General features: G+C 48.5%; 1 protein-coding gene across 2 annotated transcripts in view; it reads right to left on the reverse strand.

Annotated features, from left to right (window-relative positions):
- VPS13D (vacuolar protein sorting 13 homolog D) overlaps window positions 1–27,920 on the reverse strand; it is a 2,979,414-nt gene that overhangs the window by 994,094 nt on the left and 1,957,400 nt on the right. For both annotated transcript variants that reach the window (XM_078642819.1, XM_078642818.1), the window contains one exon: window positions 14,841–15,016. In XM_078642819.1, the coding sequence (XP_078498945.1) occupies window positions 14,841–15,016 (176 nt within the window). The remainder of the gene's footprint in view (window positions 1–14,840; window positions 15,017–27,920) is intronic.

Here is a 27,920-nt window from a genome sequence, read left to right on the forward strand (position 1 = left end):
GCTATTTCAGTACTACCAGTCAAAGGCGAATTATGTGTCCGAAATTATGGTTCCATACACGTAGGACATAGTGATTGTACTACTATTGTCAAGTATAGTGACAGTGGGAAATCTATCTTCAAAGCTTCACGTCATTCTTATTTTATTTGTGGTCAAACCGCATATGTTCGTCTGCCCCTCGATTGGGAGGGAACCTGTTACATTGCCTTCCTACTGCCACCAGTTTTTCTAGCCCCACCTGATTATCATAGGAATACACATCTAGTACACATTAGACATAAAAGGGAGTCCCCAATTGTCGATTATACTGAAACTGCTCTAGAACAGTATACAGATTTCAACAGAGGTTTCTTCTTCTTTATAGGACCTATCCAGAATAGTAAACTGATCCGTAGGTTAACCAGAACCCTCGAAGCTGTAGTAAATGAGACTGCCTCTGCTCTAGGTAACTTAACCGAAGAGCAATCTGCTATGAGATTTGTCGTTTTACAGAATCGTCTCGTCCTTGACGTCATACTGGCCGATAGGGGCGGGGCCTGTAGAGTCATCGGATATAGTTGCTGCATTTTCATTCCAAATAACGCGCCGTCTGTTTATTCAGCTATAACCAGACTCCATAAAATTGCCCATCTGATACACCAAGATCCAGGCACCTGGACATGGTCCGGTTGGTTCTGGAATATAATTTCCGCCTGGGGATGGAAAATATTGTCCTTTCTAGGTATTTCAGTAGCGATCATATTCAGCTGCTGCCTCTGTATACAATGTGGCCCTGCGATTTGCGGCATTTGTGCTACCTCTTGTATTCCTAGTCCCAAGCCCCGTTCTACATCCCGTTCCAGGATAATTCGAGACGAGCAAATGATACTGTATGAAATGATAGATGGTATCATGAATATTGATGTTTCCTGATGGAAACGTAGTGACAAGGAGGGAATGTGGAAAAGTAAATTTTGCCATGTTCTGTGTCCCTACGTGTCATCCATCATATGTTATGTGTGTATGATTAAATATGCATATGCATTCCCCATGTTCGATTAATGACGCAATTACAGTTGTGTCCACCTCTAGTATGCCAGTTTCCAGTCCTCGTGAATACTACGAATATCAGGCCTATGTAAAGCTACGTTGCCACGTTTCTCAGTGTGCACGTTATTCTATTATAAAGTCCCCGTTTCTAGGCCTCAAAAGGGCCTGGACACCAGATTCAGCTCCTGTCTCCTGAAGCCTCGCTGAGGAGCGATACAGCCCCCACCTGTATCCTCGACCCTTCACTTACTTCCTGCCTCGCAGTGCCCGGTCCAGCCTGGCTCAGTCTCTGAGTCTGCCAAGAATATGTTATGATTCCAGTTATCAGTTCAGTCCTCCTTCTCTGCATTCCTAAGCTACTGAACTGCATCAATAGTTTCCGTCATTGTCTAGCCTTCACGTCTCCACGTTAGAGAAATACTGCATTTAATGGTCATTTAATATTCTTCATCACGCACTACATGTAGAATAATGCATGGTCCAGTCTTAGAATCAAGTTAGCCTTTCCTCTCCTGACTTCTAGTTTATATCAACATGTTCTCTAAACATCAGATACTAGATACTGTTTAGGTACATGTCGCCCTGACTCTCCAGACTTCAGTCTCTGCTCCTAGCACAGAGTTCATAGCCCCCAGCTTCTCCTAGTGATACGTCATTGCTAGTTTGCGCGCACCATCAGGTTAGAGGTCCCGGCTCCTTAGGTAGCCCCCTCCATGGTTTCCGCCCCATTCATGACATATTCTGTTACGTTTGCATCACATGTCCATGTATACGCCCAGTTACACCTACTTTCGCCCTTATCTTTCGCGACTGCTACGCGTCACGCCTTCTGCTCCACCCACTGCTACGCCTACTGCAATGTAATGCTATGTGTTTGCGTTATGTATATATGCTCATGTATTGTTATTAAAAGTCAGCGCGCTCATCCCAGATCCAGCCCCAGCAGCTGCTGGGCCCTGTCACCCTATTCCTATGCAGGTTGTCCTGTTCCTGTCCTTATGCTGTATTAAACCTGCAAAACTCCTACTACCTCGAATCTTGACTCTTATTTATTGAGCTATCTGTTATGATATATGTCTAGTCAAAAAGAGAGGTATTATTTATTTATTTACCACATATGAACTGACATTGTTCCAGCCACACATAGAAATCAGACGCTGCAACGTTCTAAATCCTGCTACACTGTTACAGTCAGTTACTTCAAATCCCGCCACACATGACTGTGTGGAAGTTGTTAACACCATGACTAAGCCAAGACAAGACCTGACAGACATTGCATTACCTAATCCCGACCTGACACTTTATGTGGATGGTTCATGTATGAGAACTAGTACAGGAGAACTAGTAGCCGCGTATGCAGTGACTACTGACACAGAAGTTATTGAAACACACCGTATTGACACCCTGTCTGCTCAAGCAGCAGAGCTAGTTGCTCTGACCCAAGCCTGCATACGTGCCAAGAACCTGAAAGTAAACATATATACAGATTCACGTTACGCATTCGGAGTCGTACACGACTTCGGAGTGCTCTGGCAGGAGAGAGGTTTCATGACTTCTCATGGAACCAAGATTCAGCATGGTCTCCTCATTCAAGCTCTGTTAGATGCGATACATTTACCGACAGCTATCGCTATCATGAAGTGCAAAGCACATACGAAAGTTACTGACATCATTTCCCAAGGTAACGATCTAGCAGATCGAACAGCCAAGCTTACAGCTCAGACACCAGACATTCCAGTTAACAAGACACAGACATCCACTCCAGAACAGACTACTTGTATGACAGTTAAGGACCCTACACAAGATGTCATAGACATACAGTTACATGCTACTCCTGAAGAAATCAGGAAATGGTCCGAACAAGGAGGGGTCCAGACAGATCAGGGATGGGTGACGAAGGGAAAAGCCACATGGTTTCTCCCCGACTCTATGGTTCAAGTCATTATTAATACCGCACATAGTCCAGCACATCTAGGAGAAAAAGCTATGTTAGACAGTATCCAGAACCTTTGGTTTAACAAGCACTTACGAGCTGCAGCCAAGCAGAAAGTCCGTACCTGTATGATATGTTGCCAGTTCAATCCAGGTAAAAGTGTCCCGGTGGAACAAGGTGGATTCCAGCCTCCTGACCACCCTTTTGAAGTCCTCCAGATGGATTATATTCAGATGGAGCGATGTCGAGGTTTCAAGTATGTCCTCGTAGTTGTATGCGCTTTGTCCAGGTGGACAGAAGCATATCCAGTTCCAGATTACACAGCAGCGACCACTGCCAGGCAGTTGGTTCGTGAATTCTTCCCCCGTTATGGACTCCCTAGGGTCGTGTATTCTGATAACGGCCAGCCATTCTCATCTGAGCTCATGAAGCATGTTTCCCTTTTGTTAGGGTACCAGTGGAAGTTCCATTGTGTACGCCATCCTGAAGCAGCAGGTCTCGTAGAGAGACATAACCAGACATTGAAAATCCGTATTGCTAAGACATGTAAAGAGAAAGGTGTAGACTGGCTAGTAGCCCTGCCAGTTGCTTTATTCTTCATGCGCATGGTTGCACATTCCAGATCAGGTCTGTCCCCTTATGAGGTCGTATTCGGCCGCCCCCCAAACATGTGGGGTACACCTAGACCCCGCAGTATTACAGATGTTTCCAGTAATATGCTGACAGATTACCTAGCTTCCTTGATGTCTGCCCTACACTCTTGTCGTTCACAGGTTGCCGCTGCATTTCCAGACAATACTGAAGTAAAACCGCATGAGGTCCTTCCTGGGGATTTGGTTTTAATACGGAACTTTGATCGTTCAAGTCCGCTGGAGCCTCGCTGGAAAGAACCGAAACTAGTCCTTCTGACCACCCGTACGGCCGTGAAGTTGGAGGGCCGTAAGGGTTGGGTCCATCTGTCTCATGTCAAGAAATTTCACGGACTCAGAAACAAGATTTTTAATGACATTTCTACAGACATTTCCATTTCAAAGGACTACCTGAAACCAGACTCTAAATCAGACATTCATTCAAATCCAGAACTAAAAGTTCCTCTGTTAGAGAGAACTCCGCAGCAGGAGTATAAATTAAAGCTCCGGTCTAGTAAAATAAGTCAGCCAGTTTAATTGTCTAAGTCCCCCTCGGGTGAAGCGGTTAGACAGGTTTCTGACATGTATGAGATAGACCCCCATAGTGAGAGAGTTAGTCAAAACTCTATCAGATGTATCGTTTTTCTAAGTTTTATATTGTTTTTGAGTTTGATGGTTACCTGCACAAGTTATGCATTTCATTTATGTTTTCCAATTTCTCATGTAAATAAGTTTGCTAATGCTACAGTAGAGCACACATTTAGTGATCTGCCTCCTCACGAGTTATCCTATCGTCTTGCTATGAGAAATAATACATTTATTAGAATGTTACACTATTCACACCAGACCAGCAATGCTACTAATTGTTGGGTGTGTGGTCGACTCCCCCCTTTCCAGACACCGAAGGGAGTTCTGCCACTCTTTCCTTATCCGTTTTCACATAATGGTTCGTGTGGAGCATGGTCCATGTTAACGTCATCCTCGAATGATATGTCCCTTCTGAATAGAACATGTTTTCCAGACAAGCAAGGTCTCCCCCATAGAACAGGGTTAGATCTAGAAAATGAAGTTTATAATTTAGGTAATTATTCTTCGAATTTTATGGTATTGAATGTTCAGTCTGATACTACTCCAGACTTACCTGCTATTTCAGTACTCCCAGTCAAAGGCGAATTATGTGTCAGAAATAATGGTTCCGCACATGTAGGACATAGTGATTGTACTACTACTGTCGAGTATAGTGACAGTGGGAAATCTATTTTCAAAGCTTCACGTCATTCTTATTTTGTTTGTGGTCAGACCGCATATGTTCGTCTGCCCCTCGATTGGGATGGAACATGTTATATTGCCTTCCTACTGCCACCAGTTTTTCTAGCACCATCTGATTATCACAGAAACACACATCTAGTACACGTTAGACATAGAAGGGAGATTGAGTCCCCAATTGTCGATCAAACTGAAACTGCTCTAGAACAGTATACAGACTTCAATAAAGGTTTTTTCTTCTTTATAGGCCCTATCCAGAATAGTAAGTTAATACGTAGGCTAACCAGAACCCTTGAAGCAGTAGTGAATGAGACTACTTCTGCTCTAGGTAACTTAACCGAAGAACAATCTGCTATGAGATTTATCGTGCTCCAAAATCGTCTCGTTCTTGACGTCATACTGGCCGATAGAGGAGGAGCATGTAGAGTCATCGGATCTAGTTGCTGCATTTTCATTCCTAATAACGCGCCGTCTGTTTTTTCAGCTATAACCAGACTTCATAAAATTGCCCATCAGTTACACCAGAATCCAGGCACCTGGACATGGTCCGGTTGGCTCTGGAGTATCATATCTGCCTGGGGATGGAAAGTATTGTCATTCCTAGGTATTGCAGTAATGATCATATTCAGTTGCTGCCTCTGTTTACAATGTGGCCCTGCGATTTGCGGCATTTGTGCTACATCCTGTATTCCTAGTCCTAAGTCCCGCTCTAGATCCCGTTCCAAGACAATTCGAGATGAGCAAATGATACTGTATGAAATGATAGATGGTATCATGAATATTGATGTTTCCTGATGGAAACGTAGTGACAAGGAGGGAATGTGGAAAAGTAAATTTTGCCATGTTCTGTGTCCCTACGTGTTCCCCACCTTATGTTATATGTGCATGATTAATATGCATATGTATTTCCCTTATGATCAAGTAAAGACGCAATTCCAGTTGTGTCCATCTCTAGTATGCCAGTTTCCAGTCTTCGTGAATACAACGAATATCAGGCCTATGTAAAGCTACGTTGCCACGTTTCACAGTGTGCACGTTAATTCACTGAAAAGTCCCCGTTTCTAGGCCTCAAAAGGGCCCGGACTCAGATTCAGCTCCTGTCTCCTGAACCCTCTCCGAGGAGCGATACAGCCCCCACCTGCATCCCTGACCCTTCACTTACTTCCTGCCTCGCAGTGCCCGGCTCGGCCTGGCTCTGCCTCCCAGTCTGCCAAGAGTATGTTATGATTCTAGTTATCAGTCCAGCCCTCCTTCTCTGCATTCCTAAGCTACTGAATCGCATCAATAGTTTCCGTCATGGTCTAGCCTTAATGTCTCCATGTAAGAGAAATACTGTATTAATATTCATAGAATATTCCTTGCACCCGCACTACATGTAGAATAATGTATGCACCAGTCTTAGAGTCTGTTAGCCTTTGCCCTGATAACTTTTGGATTCTATCAACATGTTCCCTAAACACTAGATACTAGATAGGCTTTAGGTACATGTCGCCCTGACACTCCAGACTTTTCATCTCCTCTTCTAGTGCAGAAGTCATAGCCCCCAGTCCTCCTGGTAACACGTCATTGTCAGTTTGCGCGCACCACTAGGTTAGAGGTCCCAGCTCCTCAGGTAGCCCCCTCCATGTTTCCGCCCCGTTTATGACACTTCTGTTACGTTTACATCACATGTCTATGTATACGCCCTGTACACACCTCTTGTTACACCCACTTTATGCCTTATCTTTCGCGACTGCTACAAACTCCGCCTACTGCTACGCCTATTGTATTGAATACCATGTGTTTTGTTTTAACTATATATACTTGTGCACTGTTATTAAAAGCCAGCGCGCTCCTTTGTCCCTGCCCCAGGCAGCTGCCATCCCATCCCCGTACAGGCTGTCCTGTTCCAGTCCTTTATGCTTAATTAAAGCCTGTATACTCTAGCTACCTCGTATCTTGACTCTTATTTATTGAGCTATCTATTTGTATGAGTATCCTGAAAAATAGTACCGGTAATTAATTATTTATTTACCACAAGTGAAAGGACACCACACAAGTGTTATGAAAATAAACAATGTATTTATTAGAATCACAACAACCCTGTACTCTTTATGAGGACAGGGTGCTAAGCACACAACAAAACTCTTATGAAAATACTTAAGTTAGCACGTTATACACAAATGCCCGAGGGGCACGAAAAACCATATACTCTAAAAGTGGAATGCGAGATTACTAGCAGGTAAGTACAGTACTAATAGGCTTTGGAATCGCTAGGACTTGACTAGGGAATCGTTAGATTACTTCTAGGAGACCTAGGGGACTCGGGTGCAGAGTGTGCACTCTCACGCGGGATGCGGGACAAAGTCTATGGAAGCTAGTAAAGGCAAAGTTAGTGTTCACGGGCGAACCCGACCTGGTAGGGAGAAAACGACAGTGGATCCTGACCCTTGGATAGTGAGGCTATGCTGGGACACCGAAGTGCCGAAGTTACCTAGCCCAGGGGCTGCAGCTGCATAGGTCTGAAAAGACGTCGGGAATCTCGTTGCCGGACCAGGAGCCTGGAAGAAGGAAGTTGCTGGCAGGCGACCAGTGAAGGAAAGTTCGATGGATCCAAGCCTGGATCAAGGAAGAAGGAAACCTGAAAGCAGAGGGGACCAAGTTCTTGAATCACTAGCCAGTGATTAAGTGGGCACCAGGATGGCACCGGGCGAAGTCACCGCAGTCAGGTGAGTGGGCGCTGCTGGGCTCTGCAGTCTCTCGGACCAGGAGGCGTTGTCGGCGACCAGGATGGAGGTGCGAGCTGTCCCACGAAGGTTCTTGCTGTCGACGTCGCTGGACCCAGGATTGGGCAACAAGTCTTGGCAAATGCAAGGCCCACGCGGTGGACCTAAAATGGCGTCTTAGCCGGACCAGGAGGGTCCAGGGTACTTCTCCGATGGAGGGAAGCAAGGGCCAGTCTGGAGCAACCAGACCAGCAGCAGTGTTGTCGTCGGGCGTCGTTCGGAAGGCCACAAGCCAGCGGGCTAGTAGCCAAACAACGCGGTGAGCAGCAAAAAGCAGAAGGGCCCCACGCCGATCGTGGAGATGCTGGGGGGCTGCTCTTCGGTGTTGGAGCTGCTCAGGGTGGGGGCTTCTCGGACCCCAAAGCACTCACCAGGAAATTACTCGGTGGGCTTGCTGTGCAGAAGTCGTGCAGTCTTGGCGATGGCCGGTCCCTCGAGGTCTCGTCGCACCCACGGTTCTCAGCTGTGCTGTAGAGGTGGGTAGAGGTCAGAGGTGCCAGGGAAGCCGGGTCTCGTCGAGCTGGGCAGTCGGATTCCGGAGGAAGGACGTGCAGCAGACCGCAGTGTTCTTAGATGGTGCCTGCGGATGCAGGGTGACTACTCCTTAGCCACAAGGGAGAATCTTGAGGAAGAAATCGTGAAGTCCTTTCGTGGAAAGTGGTATCTTGATTCCAAAGATGATCTGATTTGGAAGGGGGCCAGTCTCTACCTTTATCTTGGAAAAGGGGGCTGGCACGCGACTAAGTCCTGCCCTAGGGGTGGGACCAGGAGGGGGGTGGTTACACCCACTTCCTTGGCGGGCTTTTCCCCAGCACAGGGTCTGGAGTGTCCCTGGAACTGGTTTAAGCCAGCCTATGCACAGTGAGCACCGGGGTGCCACGTGCAGTCACCTTCCTCTGAAGCCCTGCCTACCTACAATACACAAAACCCTGTCTGGGACGGTGCTGGCACCGCCCCTGGCAGGAAACCCTTTGTCCTTATCTCCTGCTCTGGGAGGACTCCCAGCAGCAGGAGGGCAGACTTGTGTCGCGGTGGCAGCATCCATTTTGTGGATGCTAAGGCTCTGTCTGACTTTTAACCGGGTTATAGGTTACATGCATGTTGTGTCCCTCTAGAAGGGTGGAATGCTAACCCCGTCGCCAGAATTGGCGAGGGGTTAGTATTCCAATTCGTATGACACCTTACTCGACATGTTTTGATAAAGCGATACCAGAGTTGGCATATAACCGCGAGGATTATAATGCACTTAAGAGTATATGGTATGCGATATCATGGAAACGGCTAAGGGATAGATCCCCAAAGCCGCAGACAGGCTCAGCTCATGCCAGAGCACCATCTCACACGATTCCAAGCACTCTGCCTTCAGGATTGTTAAGGCCTGCCATAGGAGTGACTGATAGGAGATCTGTGTGTCCATTTTAGGGTTAGATATAGGTATACTATATCTAAAGCAAAGGGTGATTACACCACCTTGCCCCAGCTGTCAAGCAGCCAGTTGTGTCAGATTTGGATGGCCAGCCAGGGGTGGCATAATACATGCTGCAGCCCCTGGTAGGCCCTGGGTACACCTATGCCCTGGGTACCTAAGGTACACTGTACAGGGACTGATAAGGTGACTCAGTATCCAATTTAGATATGTACCTAAGGTACATGGAATCCATTTTACAGAGAGAGCAGTAGGCCTGGGGTCCTGAATAGCAGGGCCCCAGGTCAACTAAGTCAGAAAACCAGCAAAACACCAGGCAAAAAGTTGGGGGCAACCATAGTCAGGGATCTACCTTCCTACACATGCGTTAATACCTTTTGTACCCAATCCAACAGTATACAAAAGATAGTAAAAAAACATTGGGCCATTTTGAATACAGGATCAGACAACTTACCTTTGCCCTTGTTTGCTTTCAAACGTGGCAAGAATTTCAAAGATCAACTGGTACATACGAGACCGAAGACTGAGGGTGTACGTGCAGTTGGAACTATCTGAGATCTGCCGGCAGTAGAGGGACATCACCCCTGAGGGAGCTGTGCTGCTTGTCCTCAAACCTCCCGGTAAACCAGTATTGATATTGGGAGTGATCGCCCCTGGCATCAGAGACGCTTCACCAATTGCAATAGCCACAATTTGATATACTTAATAACTAGTCCGTGTCACCTCAAGTATGTAGGCATGACAGGAAGGTAAAAATCCGCATTTCCGAGCACAAAAGTACCATCAGATGCCGGAAACAGGCAACTCGCCTGACGAACCATTTCCTAGACGTGGGCCATGCCCCTACTGATTTTGTTTGGACAGTTATTGAGCAGCCCTTGATTCCAGCACAGGTAGCTGATGTGAGTAAATATCTATTTAAGAAAGAGCAAACATGGATATACAAGTTGAATACAGATAAAGAGGGTCTGAATGAAGACATTCCTTGGATGTCGTTATAGAGATTCCCACGTGGGGACCCACGTGATGTACCCCTCGGAGGCGATGACTTTCACACCAATGAGATATAAACTGTGTCAGTGCCCCTCATTTAGATTGTTCTACATCAATCTAACAATCCCTTCATTTCACAGTGCGGCCACTTTTCCATCTGACATTTCCAATGGCCAACCGGAACCAACACTGACAATCTCTTGGTTCTATAGAGCGGTCATTTTTCAAATTGATATCCCTACTAGCCAGGTAGTGTTTATCATGAAACCAAGTACAGACGAACAATATTGGGTAATTGTAGACATCTCTACATTCATTTTGTAAGGATATTTTTACGATATCCTATGTGAGTACAGTACACTTTGATTTTATCCCACTGTAGCAATTGGAAAAGGCATAATATATGAATGTATTTTCAGATATAATTTCAGTATACAGATGGTACTTTGATCTTCCAACTTGTCTGTCAGCAGCGGTGCGATTAATATAAAAAATAATAAACATGGGGCATTTCCAAGCGTTTTAAAACATCATTGTGCTAGCGTAGTACAAATAAACTACATTTCCCATAATGCCTGGGAATGTCCACGCTAACGACGTTTGCGACGTCACCACGCCCCACCGTCGCCGTAATTTTGACAAAACATGGTGTGTTTGGCCGATCAGGTACCTCCCCGAGACAGCCGAGAGGGAAGCCCGGAGTACCGACGGTCAGGTAAGTGCAATGGCTGATGCAGTCACGGTAACCCGATGACAAGCTGATGGAGTTTGTTGTGGTTGAGCGCTTGATTAGAGAGGAGTTGCACAAAGGGTTTCACCGTGAATGCGAATGGACGCTAAGCTCAGTTTCCAGCTTACGAGCATTTTTGTTGTAATTTTAGCAACTATTGGGGGAAGGCTCGCGACCGGTATGGTCATGTCTGGAAACTAGCTGGGTAAAAAATTTATTGAAGGACCGCCTAAAACATTCAATAAGCGGTTTCGTGAGCATCTGATCCTCACCAAATGAGTAATGAGGTATATGTCAGGGTCGCATTACATATTGGGCACAGGATAATGTAATATATGACTACATACACGTAATGGGCTACTACTATCCGATTGGTCAAGTTAGCATGACGTAATGTCAGTGTATGAGGATTCGAATGATTAAACTCACGGAGAAAGACTGCCCTTGACACACGGAGTCAATGCATAAATGGTTCCTTATGCTCCAGAGTGATATGACAAACTTACGGATCGCTCAGAGCCTTTATAGTTGTGATAAGGGCTTTTATTAGATGTACATGACCGATTAGTTACATGTACATCTTTTTAAAAGGTTTTTTCTGGGGGCGCCCCCCTGAGTGAGTGGGTCTGTGAAGTCAGTGATAACTGACCTGTTCTTGTGACTCTCTCCTTTTGCATTTTCTCATTAGAGTGGTGCTCTGTTTACCTGCGCCGCAGCCAGGTGAGGTGGAGCCTTTCTCTCCTGCCAAATAGGTAAGCGAGAGGTGCAGTCCGAAAGGAGGAACTGGTGTACATGTATATGACACGATGAGCGTTATGAATGTTTATCTGACACCCTGCATTGGCAACATTCGAGACAGTTCGTGCCTAAATGTTAATGATTGTTTGTTTGTATCTTGTTTTTCTTTCTATGTATCTGACTTGACTACTCTGCTAATCTGGATTATTATTACCAGCTAGGAGAATGACTACACCTAGGATACCCAGGTGATATCTTTTTAAATATTTGTTTATTCACCACTTATTTAGCAGTAGCGACTTCTGGTCCTGACAAAGCAGCGGACACCTACTAGGGTCCATTAGACTGCAGAAACATGTTGACCTATAACTATACATAGTAGTTATTTGTTGAAACTACTATATCATCGCACTGGTTTTATTTACTTGGAAGTTGAGAGGTACTTAATTTATTTTCCTCTTCTCTCTCCAATTTTAGACTCTTTTGCACACCTTTTTCACCTTCACCTATACTCATGCATTGCTTTACAGTTATCACTACATACCAACATACTTATAGCCCACTGGGGCACCCACATTTATATCAAACTTACAAATGGTTGCAACGCCTACCCTTCCTGGTGTGAAGGGTCCCATATGATGATAAGGGCGGTATCGGTCGATAACTGATGGGTATTTTTCACATCTGGAAAGTATCCTGTTGACTTCCTGTCACTTTTTCAAATATTTTTTCTACCACTATTCTCCTTGTGTCAGATGCATAGTTAGTAGACAGATTGATTTTTGACCCACAGTTACTTTTTGTTTGCTGAATACAAGATATGGGTCCATCACTGACATCGGTTGTTGACAGGCGCCGCAGGGCTCGAAGCCGGCCTTCCTGGAGGACAACCCTCCCTCCCCAGGAGGAAAAAACCTCAAAAGAAGTCAAGAAAAAGTCCAAATAAACTTCAGTCAAAAAGTGACTGATGGGGTAGCTGTTATCGGGATCAATGCTGGCTGACCTGGAAAGAAAGGAACGGATGTTAATGTGTCTGGGTGGCACCTATATAGGTGCTGCGGACGCCACTTCTGGGGCGGCAGAGCAAGCGGAGCTGATCAATGCCACATACTGGCATACAGGGTTACTGCTCATGGGAAATCTTCTGGATCCAGTCTGACACCTGGGGAAATTCTAAGGTAAGAAATGCAGCTAGAAGTGTCTGTCAGATATTCTTCACACAAGAGATACATAAAAACTTTGGCTTTTGGCTCTTTAATGGCATTGGTATTCATGAGGGTGCATTTATACACAATTCAAAGTAAATGCCATGTGATGTATACAGTTGCAATGGGCCAGTCCAGCTGTGATCATGGACCCATCTCACAAGCATGGCAAAAGAAAAAAAACAAAAAAACCTTGCCGCCAGATCCAAGGTCTCTGCTCCTACTCTCCTGCCTCCGACTTCAGGAATAGAAAGCAGGCAGCCAGCGTTGTGATTGGTCTGAGCACTGTGACATGGCGCTCAGCCAGGGGCTGGAGGGGTGGGCATGTTCTCCATGCAGGCTTTAATGCAGCCTGCATGGAGAAAGGGGAAAGTGCACATGACTGGTTTGGGCGGCCCAAGAGGGCCGACCAAACAGTCATTGCGCACTTAGGAGTGGGCAAATCACTCCTCCCATGCTCCAAGAGCAGATCAGCCCGCCCGCCCGCACAAATATAAAATGATAATAATTGAAAGTTATTATCTTTTAAGCTTTTGTTTCTCGCACTGCTTGAAAGCAGTGGGCGAAGCTTCTCCGCCATAGCTAGGAGCCGCCACTGCTGGTTCCCCAGATTTGAGGTTGACAGCCCTAGAGGTTAGGCCACACCCTCTCCCCGGTTATTGTCCTAGTGTGCTTTATACTGCATCACTTGCAATACATGTTCCACACATCTACATCTAGTGCTGGCAACTTTCTTTTATCTGGTTTTAAATTCCAATCAGTTTTGCACACATTTTGTGGTCCAAAATCCTTTGATCACTGTTAATGGATACATTTGTGCTTTAAAATGTATTTTACCACTGAACTGTTGCCCATAGTACGTTTGTATGCACAACAATTGTTTTTAAAAGTTAGCTGAGGTAGTATAAAAAGACTGATATGCTTCCCAATATTTACAATGTTTTTAATTTGCTAATAGAGGTAAATCTCTTAAAGTCGCATAGTTCATTAATAACCTTTGGTTGCATTACTTTATAATTTAAGATGGTCAGACGAAGACATTTCTCAAAGACAACATTTAAATAAAATGTTTTCCCTAAAATACATTCTGAAAGACAGTCAAGAATTTTTCTTTCCCGTTCATGTAACCACCAAGACCTTAATCACAATGTCAGCATGCTATTTGCTTTGATGCAGCTATATGTGGTCCTTAAAGCCTTGTACAAAAAGAAAATTTCAACTTCCAAGGTCGGTAATGCTTATCATGTGTAACTCCCAGTACTCTAAAACCAGTCACCTTCAAATGACACTCCATCAGAAACCAAAGATTGGTGGCTGCACAATTTGATTACGAGTGGCAGAGCTAACATTGACAACATATGACATTGTAGACCTGCTCAAACTCAGAAAGACCTTGGAGAACTGGAACTTCCAGCCATGAAGGCACAGTCTGTTATAACTTTCCATGAATATGTTGCCCAAATGCTAAGAGAAGTAACAATGGCAGCAAGGCCAGAAGCCTAAAACAACCTGGGTACCACTAGGTGGTGTGTGGAAGTGACACTTTCTCGCTCAAGAACTACTGTAGAGTAGGACCAGAGCAGTAGGCACTATATAAAAACAAGTCTTCATTTACATTTAAGAACACATTGCTTGTGTACCCATCTTTTCAGTAAATATCCTTTGATTTTTGTGAGTTTTATTTGACTTTTTTTGCCAAAGAATGCAAAGTCAGGAGGTAAGGCCCAATGATAACTGTAATGGCATACCAGTCTTCACCTACTGATTTTGCGCTGAAATCAGAATGCGATCTCACGTGTCAAGGACAGATCACAGACATGCTTACAGCAGCTTACTATGAACAAGAAACAAAACATGATTATTTTTTACCACAATTCTAGACAGCATATTGCCTACTTCTACACGAATTGAGATGCCAAATTCCAAGCCCGACCGTGCCTTTCTTATGCAAAAGAGAGAACACTGACATAGATCACCTCCTCCCCTCTTTCCTTTTCTGTTTCGATTTGCTAAAAAGCAGTGAAAATACTTTAACAAAATGTAAACGAAAAATAAAAAGGCAATGGCAAAAGAACAAACTTGATTCAATGAAATTGCTTTTATAAGCTAGCCATTTCCGTACGTACCTCATATTAATATGAAAAGAGTTATTCTTATTAACTTGAAAGCCACCAGACCAAATACAGTTTGGAATATCCATCAGTCGAACACACAGTAACTGGTCATAATCATTCCGGGGCCAATGGAACACAACACTGGAGTCCGGAAGAATTGAAATGTAGGCTTCAGGATTAGAAGTACCCTTGAGAACAAAGGCGATAAAACACTATTAATTTGAGCAGTTTTTCGAATATCAAAATGCAACAAAGTCATTTGGAATTTGTAATTAAAAAAAACATATTTTCTTTACCTGTAAAGCCAAACTTATCATCTTTGAATTAAGATGTTTTATGAATATTCCCCAGCCAAGCTAGATGAACAAGTTACTTACCTTAGGTAACGATATATCTGTAAGAAACAGTAGTTAGTATTAGATTCCTTACCTTAGAATATCCCCAGGCGTCAGTCTGGATCCGGAAACTTTTGCGTAGCAGTACCCCTGCGCGTCGGTAGGCGTCGTCTGCAGGCGTCCCCTGCGGCTCCGCGTCCGTCGTCGGCGTTGTGCGCCGTGATGACGTCGCTGGAGTATATAGACGCCGCCTCCGCGCGCTGACGTCAGTTCTTTGTACACAGCTTTTCCGCGCCAGAACACGCAGAGCCATGTGAGAACCAACACTGGTGCCATTTGAAACTAGGGCCCTGAAAGGGATGTCCTTAACCCTAGGTATCAGTTCGCAGAACGGGGAGGATGGGTGGGGCGGTAAGGAATCTAATACTAACTACTGTTTCTTACAGATATATCGTTACCGAAGGTAAGTAACTTGTTCATCTGAAAGAAACAGGTTAGTATTAGATTCCTTACCTTAGAATAGATACCCCAGCAATACCAACCCCGGTGGTGGGTCTGCGAACCAATACAATCCTACACCAGAAAGTCCTGGAGGACCGAACGGCCAAAGAAGCCATCCCTCCGGACTTGACTGTCCAGGCAGTAGTGCCTCGCAAAGGTGTGCAGCGAGGCCCACGTAGCCGCCTGGCAAATGTCCTGCAAAGGGACTCCCCGGCAGTAGTAGCCGCCGTGGCCCGAGTGGAATGGGCCCTCAGCCCAACAGGAGGCTTCTTCCGAGCCAAAGAGTAGCACGCTTTGATGCACAGAATGACCCACCGAGAGATGGTCCGTTTATGTACCGCCCTTCCCTTCTTCGCACCCACGTAGCCAACAAACAGTTGGTCATCCACCCGGAACTGGCGTGTGCGATCCATATAAAATGAAAGCGCACGTTTTGGGTCCAGACGATGGAGCCGCTCTTCATCCTTTGAAGGATGCGGAGGCGGGAAGAAGGAGGGTAAGGTGATGGACTGCCCGATGTGAAAAGCAGAGACTACTTTGGGCAGGAAAGAAGGTCTAGTTCTCAGAACCACCTTGTCTGGATGAATTGACAGGAAAGGAGGTTTGACAGAAAGAGCCTGGAGCTCACTCACCCTCCTGGCAGAGGTGATGGCAACCAGGAAGGCCGTCTTTAAAGTCAGGAGACGGAGAGGACAGGAATGAAGCGGCTCAAAGGGAGCGCACATCAAGAAAGTCAGAACCAGGTTCAAGTCCCACTGAGGCATCACGAACGGAACAGGTGGATACATGTGCGTGATGCCCTTCAAGAATCTTGTTACAATAGGGGACCTGAACAAAGAAGGTTGATCAGGCAGCCGTAGAAAGGCCGAAAGGGCAGAAAGGTAGCCCTTGATAGTGCCCAGAGCAGAGCCCTGCTGGGCAAGAGAGAGAAGAAAGAGGAGAACCTCGGAAAGAGGGGCAGAAAGAGGGTCCACAGCCTTTGCTGTGCACCATGCCACAAATCTATTCCACCGGCAGGCGTATACCGACTTTGTGGAGGGACGCCTGGCTGCCAGAATCACATCACAAACCTCAGGAGGCAAGTCAAATGGCCTCAACTGTCGCCGCTCAATCTCCACGCATGGAGGTGGAGACTGGACAGGTTCGGGTGGAGGACCGTCCCCTGCTGCTGCGACAGAAGGTCCTCCTGAAGGGGCAGGCGGATCGAGGGACCGACTGACATGCTGAGTAGCTCGGGATACCAGTACCTTCGAGCCCAGTCCGGAGCCACAAGGATAACTTGGGCCCGGTCGCGCCTGATCTTCTTCAGCACTCTGGGCAGAAGTGGTATAGGCGGAAAGGCGTACAATAGACCGCAACTCCACTCGCGCCGAAAGGCGTCGCCGAGCGAGTGCCGTCTTGGAAACTCCAACGCGCAGAACTGATGACATTGCGCGTTCTCTTCTGTGGCGAATAGATCTAACCAAGGCTCTCCCCATTGCAGAAAGAGGCCTTTCGCCACGTCCGAGTTCAGACGCCATTCGTGATCCACCGAGCACCGACGGCTGAGTTCGTCCGCCCTGGCGTTCAGAGAACCTGCCAGGTGTTGAACCGTCAGAGTCACACCCTGACGTTCCAGCCATTGCCAGAGACGCAGAGCCTCCTGGCAAAGGGTCCACGACCCCACTCCGCCCTGCTTGTTGCAGTACCACATGGCGGTGGTGTTGTCCGTGAACACCTGCACTACACTCCCGTTGACAAAGGGGAGGAATGCCTTCAGTGCTAGGCGAATCGCCGCAGCTCCAACATGTTGATATGGAGCCGGGACTCCGCCGGAGACCAGATGCCTCTGATCTCCGCCTCTCCCAAGTGGCCTCCCCAGCCCTGGAGGGACGCGTCCGTCACAACTACGTGCTCCGGTTGGGGTAGGGAGAGGGATCTGCCTCTGACCCAATCGCGGTCCGTAAGCCACCACTGCAACTGTCTCGCAGTGCCCTCCGAGATCAGGACATGGTCGGATAGGTTGCCTTGATGCTGGGCCCACTGAAACTTCAGGTCCCACTGCAGAGCCCGCATCCACCACCGGGCGTGATGCACCAGAAGGATGCAGGAAGCCATCAGCCCCAGCAGCCGCAGCGTCAACCTGACCGCAACCCGGGATAACGGCTGAAAGATTGGAATCAGAGCCTGAATATCCCGGACCCGCCGTTCCGGAGGATAAACCCGAAACTGCGCCGAGTCGAGAACCGCTCCGATGAAAAGGAGCTTTTGAGTGGGACACAGGTGTGATTTCGGCACATTGACGGAAAACCCCAGCTCGTGCAGGAGGTCTGCCGTCATCTGAAGGTGGTGGACGACTGTCTGGGGCGAGCCCGCCTTCAACAACCAGTCGTCGAGGTAGGGGAAGACTGAAACCCATAACCGGCGCAGATGAGCTGCGACCACCGCCATCACTTTCGTGAACACCCGTGGGGCGCTGGTAAGGCCGAATGGGAGCACGATAAACTGAAAGTGCTCGTGGCCTACCGTGAACCGCAGGTAACGTCGGTGGGCCGGCAGGACGGGGATGTGAAAATACGCGTCCTGCAAGTCCAACGCCACCATCCAGTCTTGTGGGTCCAGAGCAGCCAAGACCTGAGCCAAAGTCAACATCTTGAACTTCTCCTTCCGGAGGAAGCCGTTGACGTTCCGTAGGTCCAAGATAGGACGTAGGCCCCCCTTGTCCTTCTTGGGTACCAGAAAGTAGTGGGAATAGCAACCACACCCTACTTCTGGCCCAGGAACGCGCTCGATGGCCCCCTTGGCCAAGAGGGCCGTAACTTCCTCCTGCAGAAGTGTCAAGTGGTCCCCCGACACACGGTGGTTCTGCGGTGGCATGGTTGGAGGAGTTCTCTCGAAGGGGAGGGAGTAGCCCCTTCGGACGAGCTGCAGCACCCACCTGTCCGATGTGATGGTGCGCCAGCGGGAGTGGTGATGGCGAACCCTGCCACCCACTGGCGTCACATGGGCCTGAAAGCTCGGACTAGGAGGATTTGGAGGTTGATGCTGCGGGGGGAGGTGTGGCCTGACCTCGCCGCTGTCCCCGACCGCCTCCACGGCGGAATCCACGGCCGCCACCGCGTTGAGAAGTGTTCTGCGGTGCGTGGCTGGCAGCACGTGTGGGACCGCCCCTTCCGTGGCCACGAAAGGAGCGAAACAAACCCGTTTGCTGGCGCTGGGTCGAGAGACCCAAGGACTTGGCCGTGACCCTGGAGTCCTTGAAGCGCTCCAGCGCGTGGTCCGCTTTGTCGCCAAACAGGCGACTGCCATCAAACGGCATGTCCATCAAAGTATTTTGGACATCCGGCGAAAAGTTGGCGGATCTCAGCCAGGCGTGGCGACGAATCGCCACCGTCGTGGACATCGCTCTGCCTAGCGAGTCGGTCGTATCGAGACCACACCTGATGGAATATCGTGCTGCGTCTCGGCCTTCAATCATAGCCTGACCGAGCTTTGCCCGTACCTCCTGCGGGCATTGTGGCAGACACTCCGCGACCGTATCCCACAGAGAGTGGGTGTAGCGGCCCAAGAGGCATGCGGTGTTGCAAGACCGCAGTCCCAGACTCAGGGACGAAAAGACCTTCTTCCCATACTGGTCGTACCTCTTAGATTCCCGGTCGGGCGGGGCCGACGGGAATGCGGTTTGGGAAGTCGAGGCCTGGATCACCAGACTCTCAGGGGTGGGATGGGTGGACAGGAACTTGGGGTCATCCGGACACGGACGGTGGCGTCTGGCCACGTTCCTATCAACAGGCGAACCTGAAGCGGGCCTGGACCACGTGCCCAAAAGAACGTCTGTCAAGGCTTCGTTGAACGGCAGCAGAGGCTCCTGTGGGCATGACTGCGGTTTGAAGACCTCAGTGAGGATGTTAGGCCTCACGAACGCGACGGGGAGCTCAAGGCGCAAGGCCTTGGCAGCCCTCATCAACACCACTGAATAAGCAGCCCCAGCCTCCGAGGCCACAGTAGGAGGCGAGACAAAACCAGGGTTAGGAGAATCGTCCAGACCACTGGCATCACCCAAGTCACCTGTCCAGTCCACGTCGTACTGACACTCGCGTGACAGAGGGTCCTCAGACCCCTCCCAACCCTCTCCATAATCTGCATCCTCACCATATTCTGAGTCAATGATGTAGACCGGCTCCACGGGGTCAATGGGCCCCATCGGCGCCGGACTCGGCGTCGGACGACGCCGGTCCGACTCCGCGTCCGGAGTAGGAGAGGGAATGGGGGTGGCGCCGCCCGGAGCCGGCGCCGGAGCCCCGACGCCGGCCGGAGCTGGCGTCGGAGTCCCGGCGCCGCGCGGAGGCGGCACCATGGGTTGCCCCGATGGAATCGGCGCCGGAGAGGCCGGTGAACCAGCCGGCGTCGACCCTGAAGGGCCCAGCGGCGCCAGGGCCGGAGCCGCCGGCGGCGTCGGGGCCGGAGCACCCGACGGCGTCGGGGCAGGAGCACCCGAACCGCTCGGGCCCCCGGACGGGACCACCGGGCCCGCAGGCGCCGTAGGCCCCGTCGGAGGAGACAGCGCCCTCATGGCCATGAGGAACTCCTCTATCTCCTCGCGCGACGCGCCTTGCCCAGGGACCGTCGGGTATGGAGCCGCCGGCGACCCACGCGGAGCCGCGGGGGTGGGGCCACCCGAACCCCCGGCCGCATCGCGCGAGCGTCGGGGGGAGTCGGGGGTACGATGACGACGCCCCGACTTCTTGTGCCTCTTACCTGAGGAACCAGAGTAATGGTGACGACTTCCGGAGCGCTCGTGGTGGCTCCGCGACCGCTCCCTCGACCGCTCCCTCGACCTCCGGCCGGACCGGGACCGCTCCTGACGCGGGGCCGACACCCGGAGCTCGAGTAGCTTGCGGGACCGCTCCCGTCTAGCCTTACTCGTCAAGGCCCAGCAGTCGACGCAGGACTCCACGTCGTGGTCCGCGCCCAGGCACCGGAGGCAGAGTCGGTGGTGGTCCGTGACCGACATCGTGCGGTCACACCCGTCACAATTCTTAAACCCGGGCATCCTATCGGCACCTTAGAGTTAGAAAGAATCCAAAAACTTTGGTCAAAAGACCGGAGTACTGCTCTTCGGATCTGCGCTAACTGGCGCGGAAAAAAGAAGAACTGACGTCAGCGCGCGGAGGCGGCGTCTATATACTCCAGCGATGTCATCACGGCGCACGACGCCGACGACGGACGCGGAGCCGCAGGGGACGCCTGCAGACGACGCCTACCGACGCGCAGGGGTACTGCTACGCAAAAGTTTCCGGATCCAGACTGACGCCTGGGGATATTCTAAGGTAAGGAATCTAATACTAACCTGTTTCTTTCAGATATCCTCCAGTAAATAAAATCATAAAACATGCAGCGTGTCTTTAAACACTAGGTACGCAAATGGCTCCTTTCTACAGTTAGTTAACCTAAATTTAAGCAATACCGCTCTGCTTTGCAGTGACACATCCCTCTGGCCCCTCACTTTCTCAGACTTTCTTACCACGTATAATTAAGCATGTAACATCACAGAGATGATAACTCTCCGGAGAGGCAGGGAGGGACACAAATGAAATCTATAAAAGATCACAATGCTGGAGAACCAATTTACAGGTAAGTAACGTATTCTCTAAAACCTGATTCTCTTATTGATGGAGGTGCTATTTGAGTAGAATACCAGGCGGTGAATGTCCATAAGATAGAAGAGTTGCCTCATCAGTAAAACTCGTTTTTCAGAGCCCTTGCAGTATCAGATTTGGCACCAGCATCCAGGTAGTAAGTGCTCAAAGATTTCTATTAGGGGTGTGTATAACAAAAATACTGTTGACATGGTACTCCATTCATCAAATGGGTCATCGCATTTCTGGCAGTTGTTTTTTCTCCATTTAGAACAAAAAGACTAACCATTAATGTGCAGATGGTGGCTTTTGGTCACTGCTTGGCCAGCAGGTACTGTCAAAAGGCCACAAGGAGTAGGGTTGCAGTTTTCAGCATAGTAGTCCTTTCTAAAAAAGTAGCTGAGCACTCTCTTAACAGCCACAGCATAGAGCACAATCTACACGCTAGGCTTAGGCACTTGAAGAACACTTGCAAAGATACTGTTTGGCAGAAGTGGAACTCGGAAACCACCTTTAATATGAACCTTGGGTGCGGCCTGAAAGTGATCTTGTCAGAATGGAGCTTAAGTTAAGGCTCCTTAACTTGCCAACGATCTTGGCAGAGGCGACAGCTGCCATAAATGCCTTATTTCATGTGAGGAATTTAAGCATCCAGTCATGCACAGGTTTAAATAGGTTCACCAGGAGACTGGTGAACACCACAATGACTTCCCTCCTCAGCGCAGCGCAGGTCTTCTTATTCTTGGAAGCATGCAACTTCCTGTACTGGAATTTTGCTGCCTAGTACACACGTATAGATGAATGCTAAAGGTCTGACTTGGGTAGGCCAAGCAGGTGGGGTAACGGGTTGAGTAGCTTATTCTGCAAATGGTGTATATGCCCATTTCTTCTTTTAAGTGGCATTGGTAGATCCTGCTGAGAGTTAATCAATGCCTCCAGGCACTCTGCAGGGAGACCTAGATGAACAAGTTACTTACCTTCGGTAACACCCTTTTGGTTTGATACTCTAACTGCATATTTCTCACCTTATAAAACTCCCCCGGCTGGATAAGGAATCTTATCCCAGCAATGCTCCCGCTTGCCACTGTGGTGCTGTGCGGCTCTGCGTTGACTTCGCACCTCTGTGGATGTGATGGAGCGGATGGGCATTTAAGCGCCATCCCTGCCATTTAGGTCTGTTTCTTGCTTATGTTTTCCATGCCCTGAGACACAGAGAATGAATAATTGTTGGCATCAGTGTGCAGGTTTTTACTTTGGGACCTTACTGGAAGCTTAAGGGGTGACTCCACAGAATGGGGATGAGGAATGGGTGTGAGGAATCTCATCAGAAAGAGTGCTATCTAAAGTAACGTATTCTTCTGATGGATTCTTCTAAAGGAAGATTCCTCACTTTAGAATAGATATCAAATCAGTATCTCCCCAAGGTGGAGGGTCTGTAGAGTGGGCTCAGATCAAAAAGTCTTGCAGGACCTAACTGGCGAAATGCCCTTTCAAGAAAGTATTGCTTTGTGAACGTCTGTCCCAATGCCCATATCGCAGCCTGGCAGATGTTAAGGGCAGGCACCCCACACGCCAACGCAATGACCACAGCCTTTGCATTGGTGGACTGGTCTTTCAGACCTGGAGGCTGCTTCTTTGCCAGTGCGTAGCAAATCTTGATGCAGAGGACAATCCACCTGCACAGAGTCCTCCTCTGTGCAGCCTTCCCTTTTGTTTTAAAGAAACACTCAAAAAGGGGTCTAGCCAATCAAGGTTTTCTTCCTCTTTTGAGGAGTGAGTCAGCTAAAGAACGCAGGCAGGGTAATAGATTGCCCAACGTGGAAAGGAGTCACAACTTTAGCTAAGAAAGCTGTCCAAGTCGTCTGGAAAAAGGTGGAGTAGGGTGGTTGCACTGATATTGCTTGAAGGTTACTCACGCGCACCCATGATGAGGAAGATAGGCTGGAAAGTCAAGCAACACAGTTAGCAGCTATGCATTGGTTCGAAGGGCACGTACATGAGAAATGTTAAGAGCAAATTAAGGTGCAACTGTGGCATCACAAACGTTTTGGGAGCAAACATGTCATCACAACAGGTGAGTTAAAAAGAGAGGGTTGATACGGCAAAAGAAGAAAAGGATGAAATGGTCGACAAATAACCTTTAACAGTCCCCACTGCAAGGCCTTGGTGGGCCAAAGAGAAAACAAAAGAACATCTGACAGCTTGGCTTGTAAATGATAAATCCTGCGGATACGACACGGAGCCATAAATCTGTCCAGGTGCCCAGCATAAATGGACTTTGTGGAAGGGCGTGTGGTGGTGAGGATGCCATTCACGGCCTGAGGCACCAGATCAAATACAGGTAACTGCCAGTGCTCTATCTCCACGCATTGAGGTGTAGACTGCACAGAAAGAACCTTGCCCTGCTGCTGCAACAGAAGAGGCTCTTGAAGTGGAAGCCTAATCAGAGGGCGAATGATCATGCCATAAGTTCCTGCTAAAACATTCTCCTGGCTCAATCCAGAGCCACTAGGATAACTTGGGCCTGGTTGTTCCAGATCTTTTTCAGAACTTAGGGCAAAAGAGGGTAGGTGTATTTCCTAGCGAAAAGCCAATTCACAAAACCTTTGACATTGTGTGTTCTCAACTGTGGAGAAAAAATCTAGCAACGGTTCTCTCCACTATCAGAAGATGCCCTGCGCCACCTTAGGATGTAGCCACCATTAGTGATCTGTTAGACACCACCTGCTTAGCTCATCCACTCGAGCCTTCAATGGCACTTCTAAGTGCTTTGCGACCAGGCAAATGCCCCTATGCGTCAACCAACTTCAGAGATGCAAAGCTGCTTGGTACAGACACAACAATCCACTACTCCCTGCTTGTTACAACATCACATGGCAATAGTGTTTTCTGTGAGCCTCCCCTTGATAGAGGGCAATCAAGCCTTCAGCACCTGAAGAATGGCCGATAACTGCAACAGACTGATGTAAAACTAACCTTCCATCGAAGACCAGAGTAGTCTTATCACCAGAGGACGTGGATGCCCGACCGGCAAGCCATAGGCAAGCCCATCCATACCTGGACAGCGCCTAGTGCTAAAACACCTGCCCATTTTTCTCCAGGTAAGACTACCAGTATTATGTACTCGAGAGAGCGGCTTTTAAGTTACAGCAGTAATGTTTTACAATACCCTTTCTCTATGGAGTTTAATGAACTCTATCATAATTATAACTGCATGTGCTCCTCATGTGGTTTTAAGGTCACTCCATTGGTTTCTTCTTCTCACATTGTTACCACTGCCCTAGTAAAATTAAACTCCATCGGTAAAATCTTGTCTCAAGGGCTTTATAATCAATGCTCGCTCACTTATTAAAAATAAAGTTGAAGTTGCGGAATTCATTTTAACTCATGACCCTGATTGGGTATTTATCACAGAAACATAGGCTAGGGGTTGTCCGGTCCAGATTTGATGGACGCTATCCCACCAGGCTTTACCATGCTTATGTAAGGAGGATGGGGAGAGTGGGAGGTCGGCGTGCTATCATTTTTAAATCCACCTGTGCCTGTCTTATTGAGCCAGTGCAGAGTTTGACTCTTTGTGAAGCATTACAGTTCTTTAGTAAGATCAACTCCATTAGTTAGTTTCCTGGCATTCTGGTTTACAGGCCCCCTAGACCTAGGTCCTCTATACATCAGAGTTTTTGCATATTTTAGAACCTCATTTAGGTAAGCATAGTACTACCCTTTGTGAGAAGTTAGCCTGGCATATGTTGTCCACTATACTAGTGGGCACCTTGCACCAGTCTAAACGACCCTTATCATGGTGGTTGTAAAGTCAACCTTATAGATCAGCTATCCTAGTGGTAGCATGGACCAGCAGTCTTAGGCTAAAACTTCAAAGAGCATGTGAAGCCAGCTGTTTTACCATATATAATCCCTTGAATACCAAATGAAAGGACACCACACGAGGTATATATCAAATATATATGTATTATTACTAACACAACCCCTCTGCACTCTTTATAAGGTCAGAGTTCGAGATACGTTACAAGTTACTCATTTAGAATACTATAAGTTGCACAAATACAATTCTGCCCTATGGGCCTCACGAACCATATACTAAGTAAGTGGTATAAGGACCACTTCAGGAATAGTAAATAGGCCTAGGGCCTAGGGAATCGCTGGGGCTACACTACGGAAACAAAGTTTAGGAAATAGGAGACCCACGGGAGACGCGTGCAGTGTGGGAACACATTCGCGAGTTACCATAGAGTTATAATGGGAACGTAAAAGTTACAAAGTGGTAGATTAAGGACCCTTCTGGATGGACTACGGTAAAACCCTTTTAAACTAGGACACTTCGAGAGTTAACACCTATGGGAGCACCAGAGTACTCGAGTTACCTCACCCAGGGAAGCCGGGTGCATAGGTGTCTTTTCGTGTCGGGTTTCGTCGCTGTTTCCTATGGAGAGCTGCAAAGAAGTGCTGCAGGCGACCAGGAGAAAAGTGACCGGGTGGAACTAAGGGTGGATCGAAGATGAGAATAACGTGAAAGCAGAGGGAACAGAGTCTGGGTCACTAGCCAGTGACCAGGAAGGAACCAGGCGATGTCGAGATGCAATCAGGTGAAGAGCTGAAGCTTGTCTCTGCAGCCACGAGGACCAGGAGGTGTCGACGACGACCAGGAGCTGGATTCGAGCTGTCCCACGAAGGAGCTAGTTGACTGCGGTGTCGGTATCCGGATTGGACACAACAAGCCTTGGCAAACGCAATCCACGCAGGAAGGGAAGATTGGCTTCAGGTCAGACCAGCAAGGTCGGGGAGCTTCTTCTTCGCAGGGAAGCTGGAGCAAGCCCGGAGCAACCAGGCAAGCGGTGTAGTTTCACAAGAAAGTCTTCGGAGGGCTAACTAGCCAACGGGCTAGCAACCGGGAAGACGCGTCAAGCTGAAATGCAGGAGCAGGTCCTACGCGGCACTCGTGGAGTGTGGAGGGCTGTGCTTCGGTGCAAAAGGCGCTCGGGTCTGGGGCTTCTCAAACCCCAATGCACAACTTCGAGGGTGCCTCAGAAGCTGCAAGGTTTAGCAAAGAGCAGGTAGTCCAGGGTGTCCGGTCCCACGTCTCTCGTGTCCGCCACGGGTCTCAGCTTTGCTGTGGATGAGGGTCGGAGAAGTCTGGAAGGCCAGTTCCTGAGTCGCTGAGTCTTCGGGTTCCGGCAGGAGCGTCGACAAACCAAACCGGCAAGTTACTGGTGGTGCCTGTTTGCACAGGGTGGTCACTCCTTGACCACAAGGGATATGTCTTCAGTCTTCTAGTCGGTATCGAACGTCGAAGGTCCAAGAGTTCCGTTTCAGAGTTTCAGTCCAGGATAATCTAATGTCTCTAGACACAGCTCCTATCTTTATACTAATCTAAGGGGCTGGATTACCTGCTAGGTCCCTCCTTTGGGTGGACCCTGAGAAGGGGGTGGTTACACCCCTTTCTCTGTGTCCAGTTTTGCGCCAGAGCTGGGGCTGGAATGCCCCAGCAACTGGTTTGAACCGGGCTATGCATGGAGCACCTTCTGTGCCCCAGGCAGTGTCTCATTTTGCAGCCCTCCCTGCCCCAAAACACTAAAAGCCTGTCTGGGGAGGTGCTAGCACCTCCCTAGGCAGGAAACCTATTGTCCAGGCCTCTCCTGCCGGAGTTTCGTCCAGCAGCAGGAGGTCAGACTCGTGTCTGTGGCAGCAGCATCCATTTTGTGATGCTGAGGATTTGTTTAACTTTAACAGGGTAAAGCAGTAACTACATGTCTTCTCCCTCTAGAAGGGTGGAATGCTACCCCCGCCACCAAAACTGAAGGGGTAGTATTCCAAAGTGTTTGACACCTTACACGACATGTTTTGATAACGCCAAACCAAAGTTAGCATTAACCGCGAGGATTATAATGCACTTAAGAGTATATGGTATGGCTATATCATAGAACAGCTACAAGGACATGGTTCCGAAAGCTGCAGAAGGGCTCAGCTCATGCTAGAGCACCCTCTCACATAAAACCAAGCACTCTGCCTTCAGGATTGTCAAGGCCTGCCATAGGAGTGACTTAGAGGTGCATATGTGTCTATATATAATAGTAGGTATAGGAATACTATACCTAAGCAAGGGGTGATTACATAATACTATACCTAAGCAAGGGGTGATTACACAACCTTGCCCCAGCTGAGTGATCAGCCAGTTGTGTCAGTTTGGATGGCCAGCCAGGGGTGGCATAAGATATGCTGCAGCCCCTGGTAGGCCTTGGGTGCACCTATGCCCTGGGTACCTATGGTACACTGTACAGGGACTCATAAGAGTGACTTAATTCCCAATTGGTGATGTACCTAAAGTACATGGTGTGAATTTAGAGAGAGAACAGCAGGGCTGTGGGTCTGATTAGCAGGCCCACAGCCAAATTAAAGTCGAAAACCAGTGAAGCAAAAAGCAAAAAGTGGGGTGACCATAGGAAAGCAGACCCTACTCTCCTACACTCGGCAGCAGCACTAATTTGTTGTTAGGCCCTGAAAGGCTGGTACCGGGAATATAGAGGGGCTCTCCAGAAAAGTCCCCCAGTACATGGGATCCTACATCAAACAATGGAATCGATGTTGGGGTGGGATCCAAACATGACTGGTTTCGATTCAGA

The sequence above is a fragment of the Lissotriton helveticus genome, chromosome 5_1 (genome assembly GCF_964261635.1).
Source record: "Lissotriton helveticus chromosome 5_1, aLisHel1.1, whole genome shotgun sequence".
NCBI lineage: Eukaryota > Metazoa > Chordata > Amphibia > Caudata > Salamandridae > Lissotriton > Lissotriton helveticus.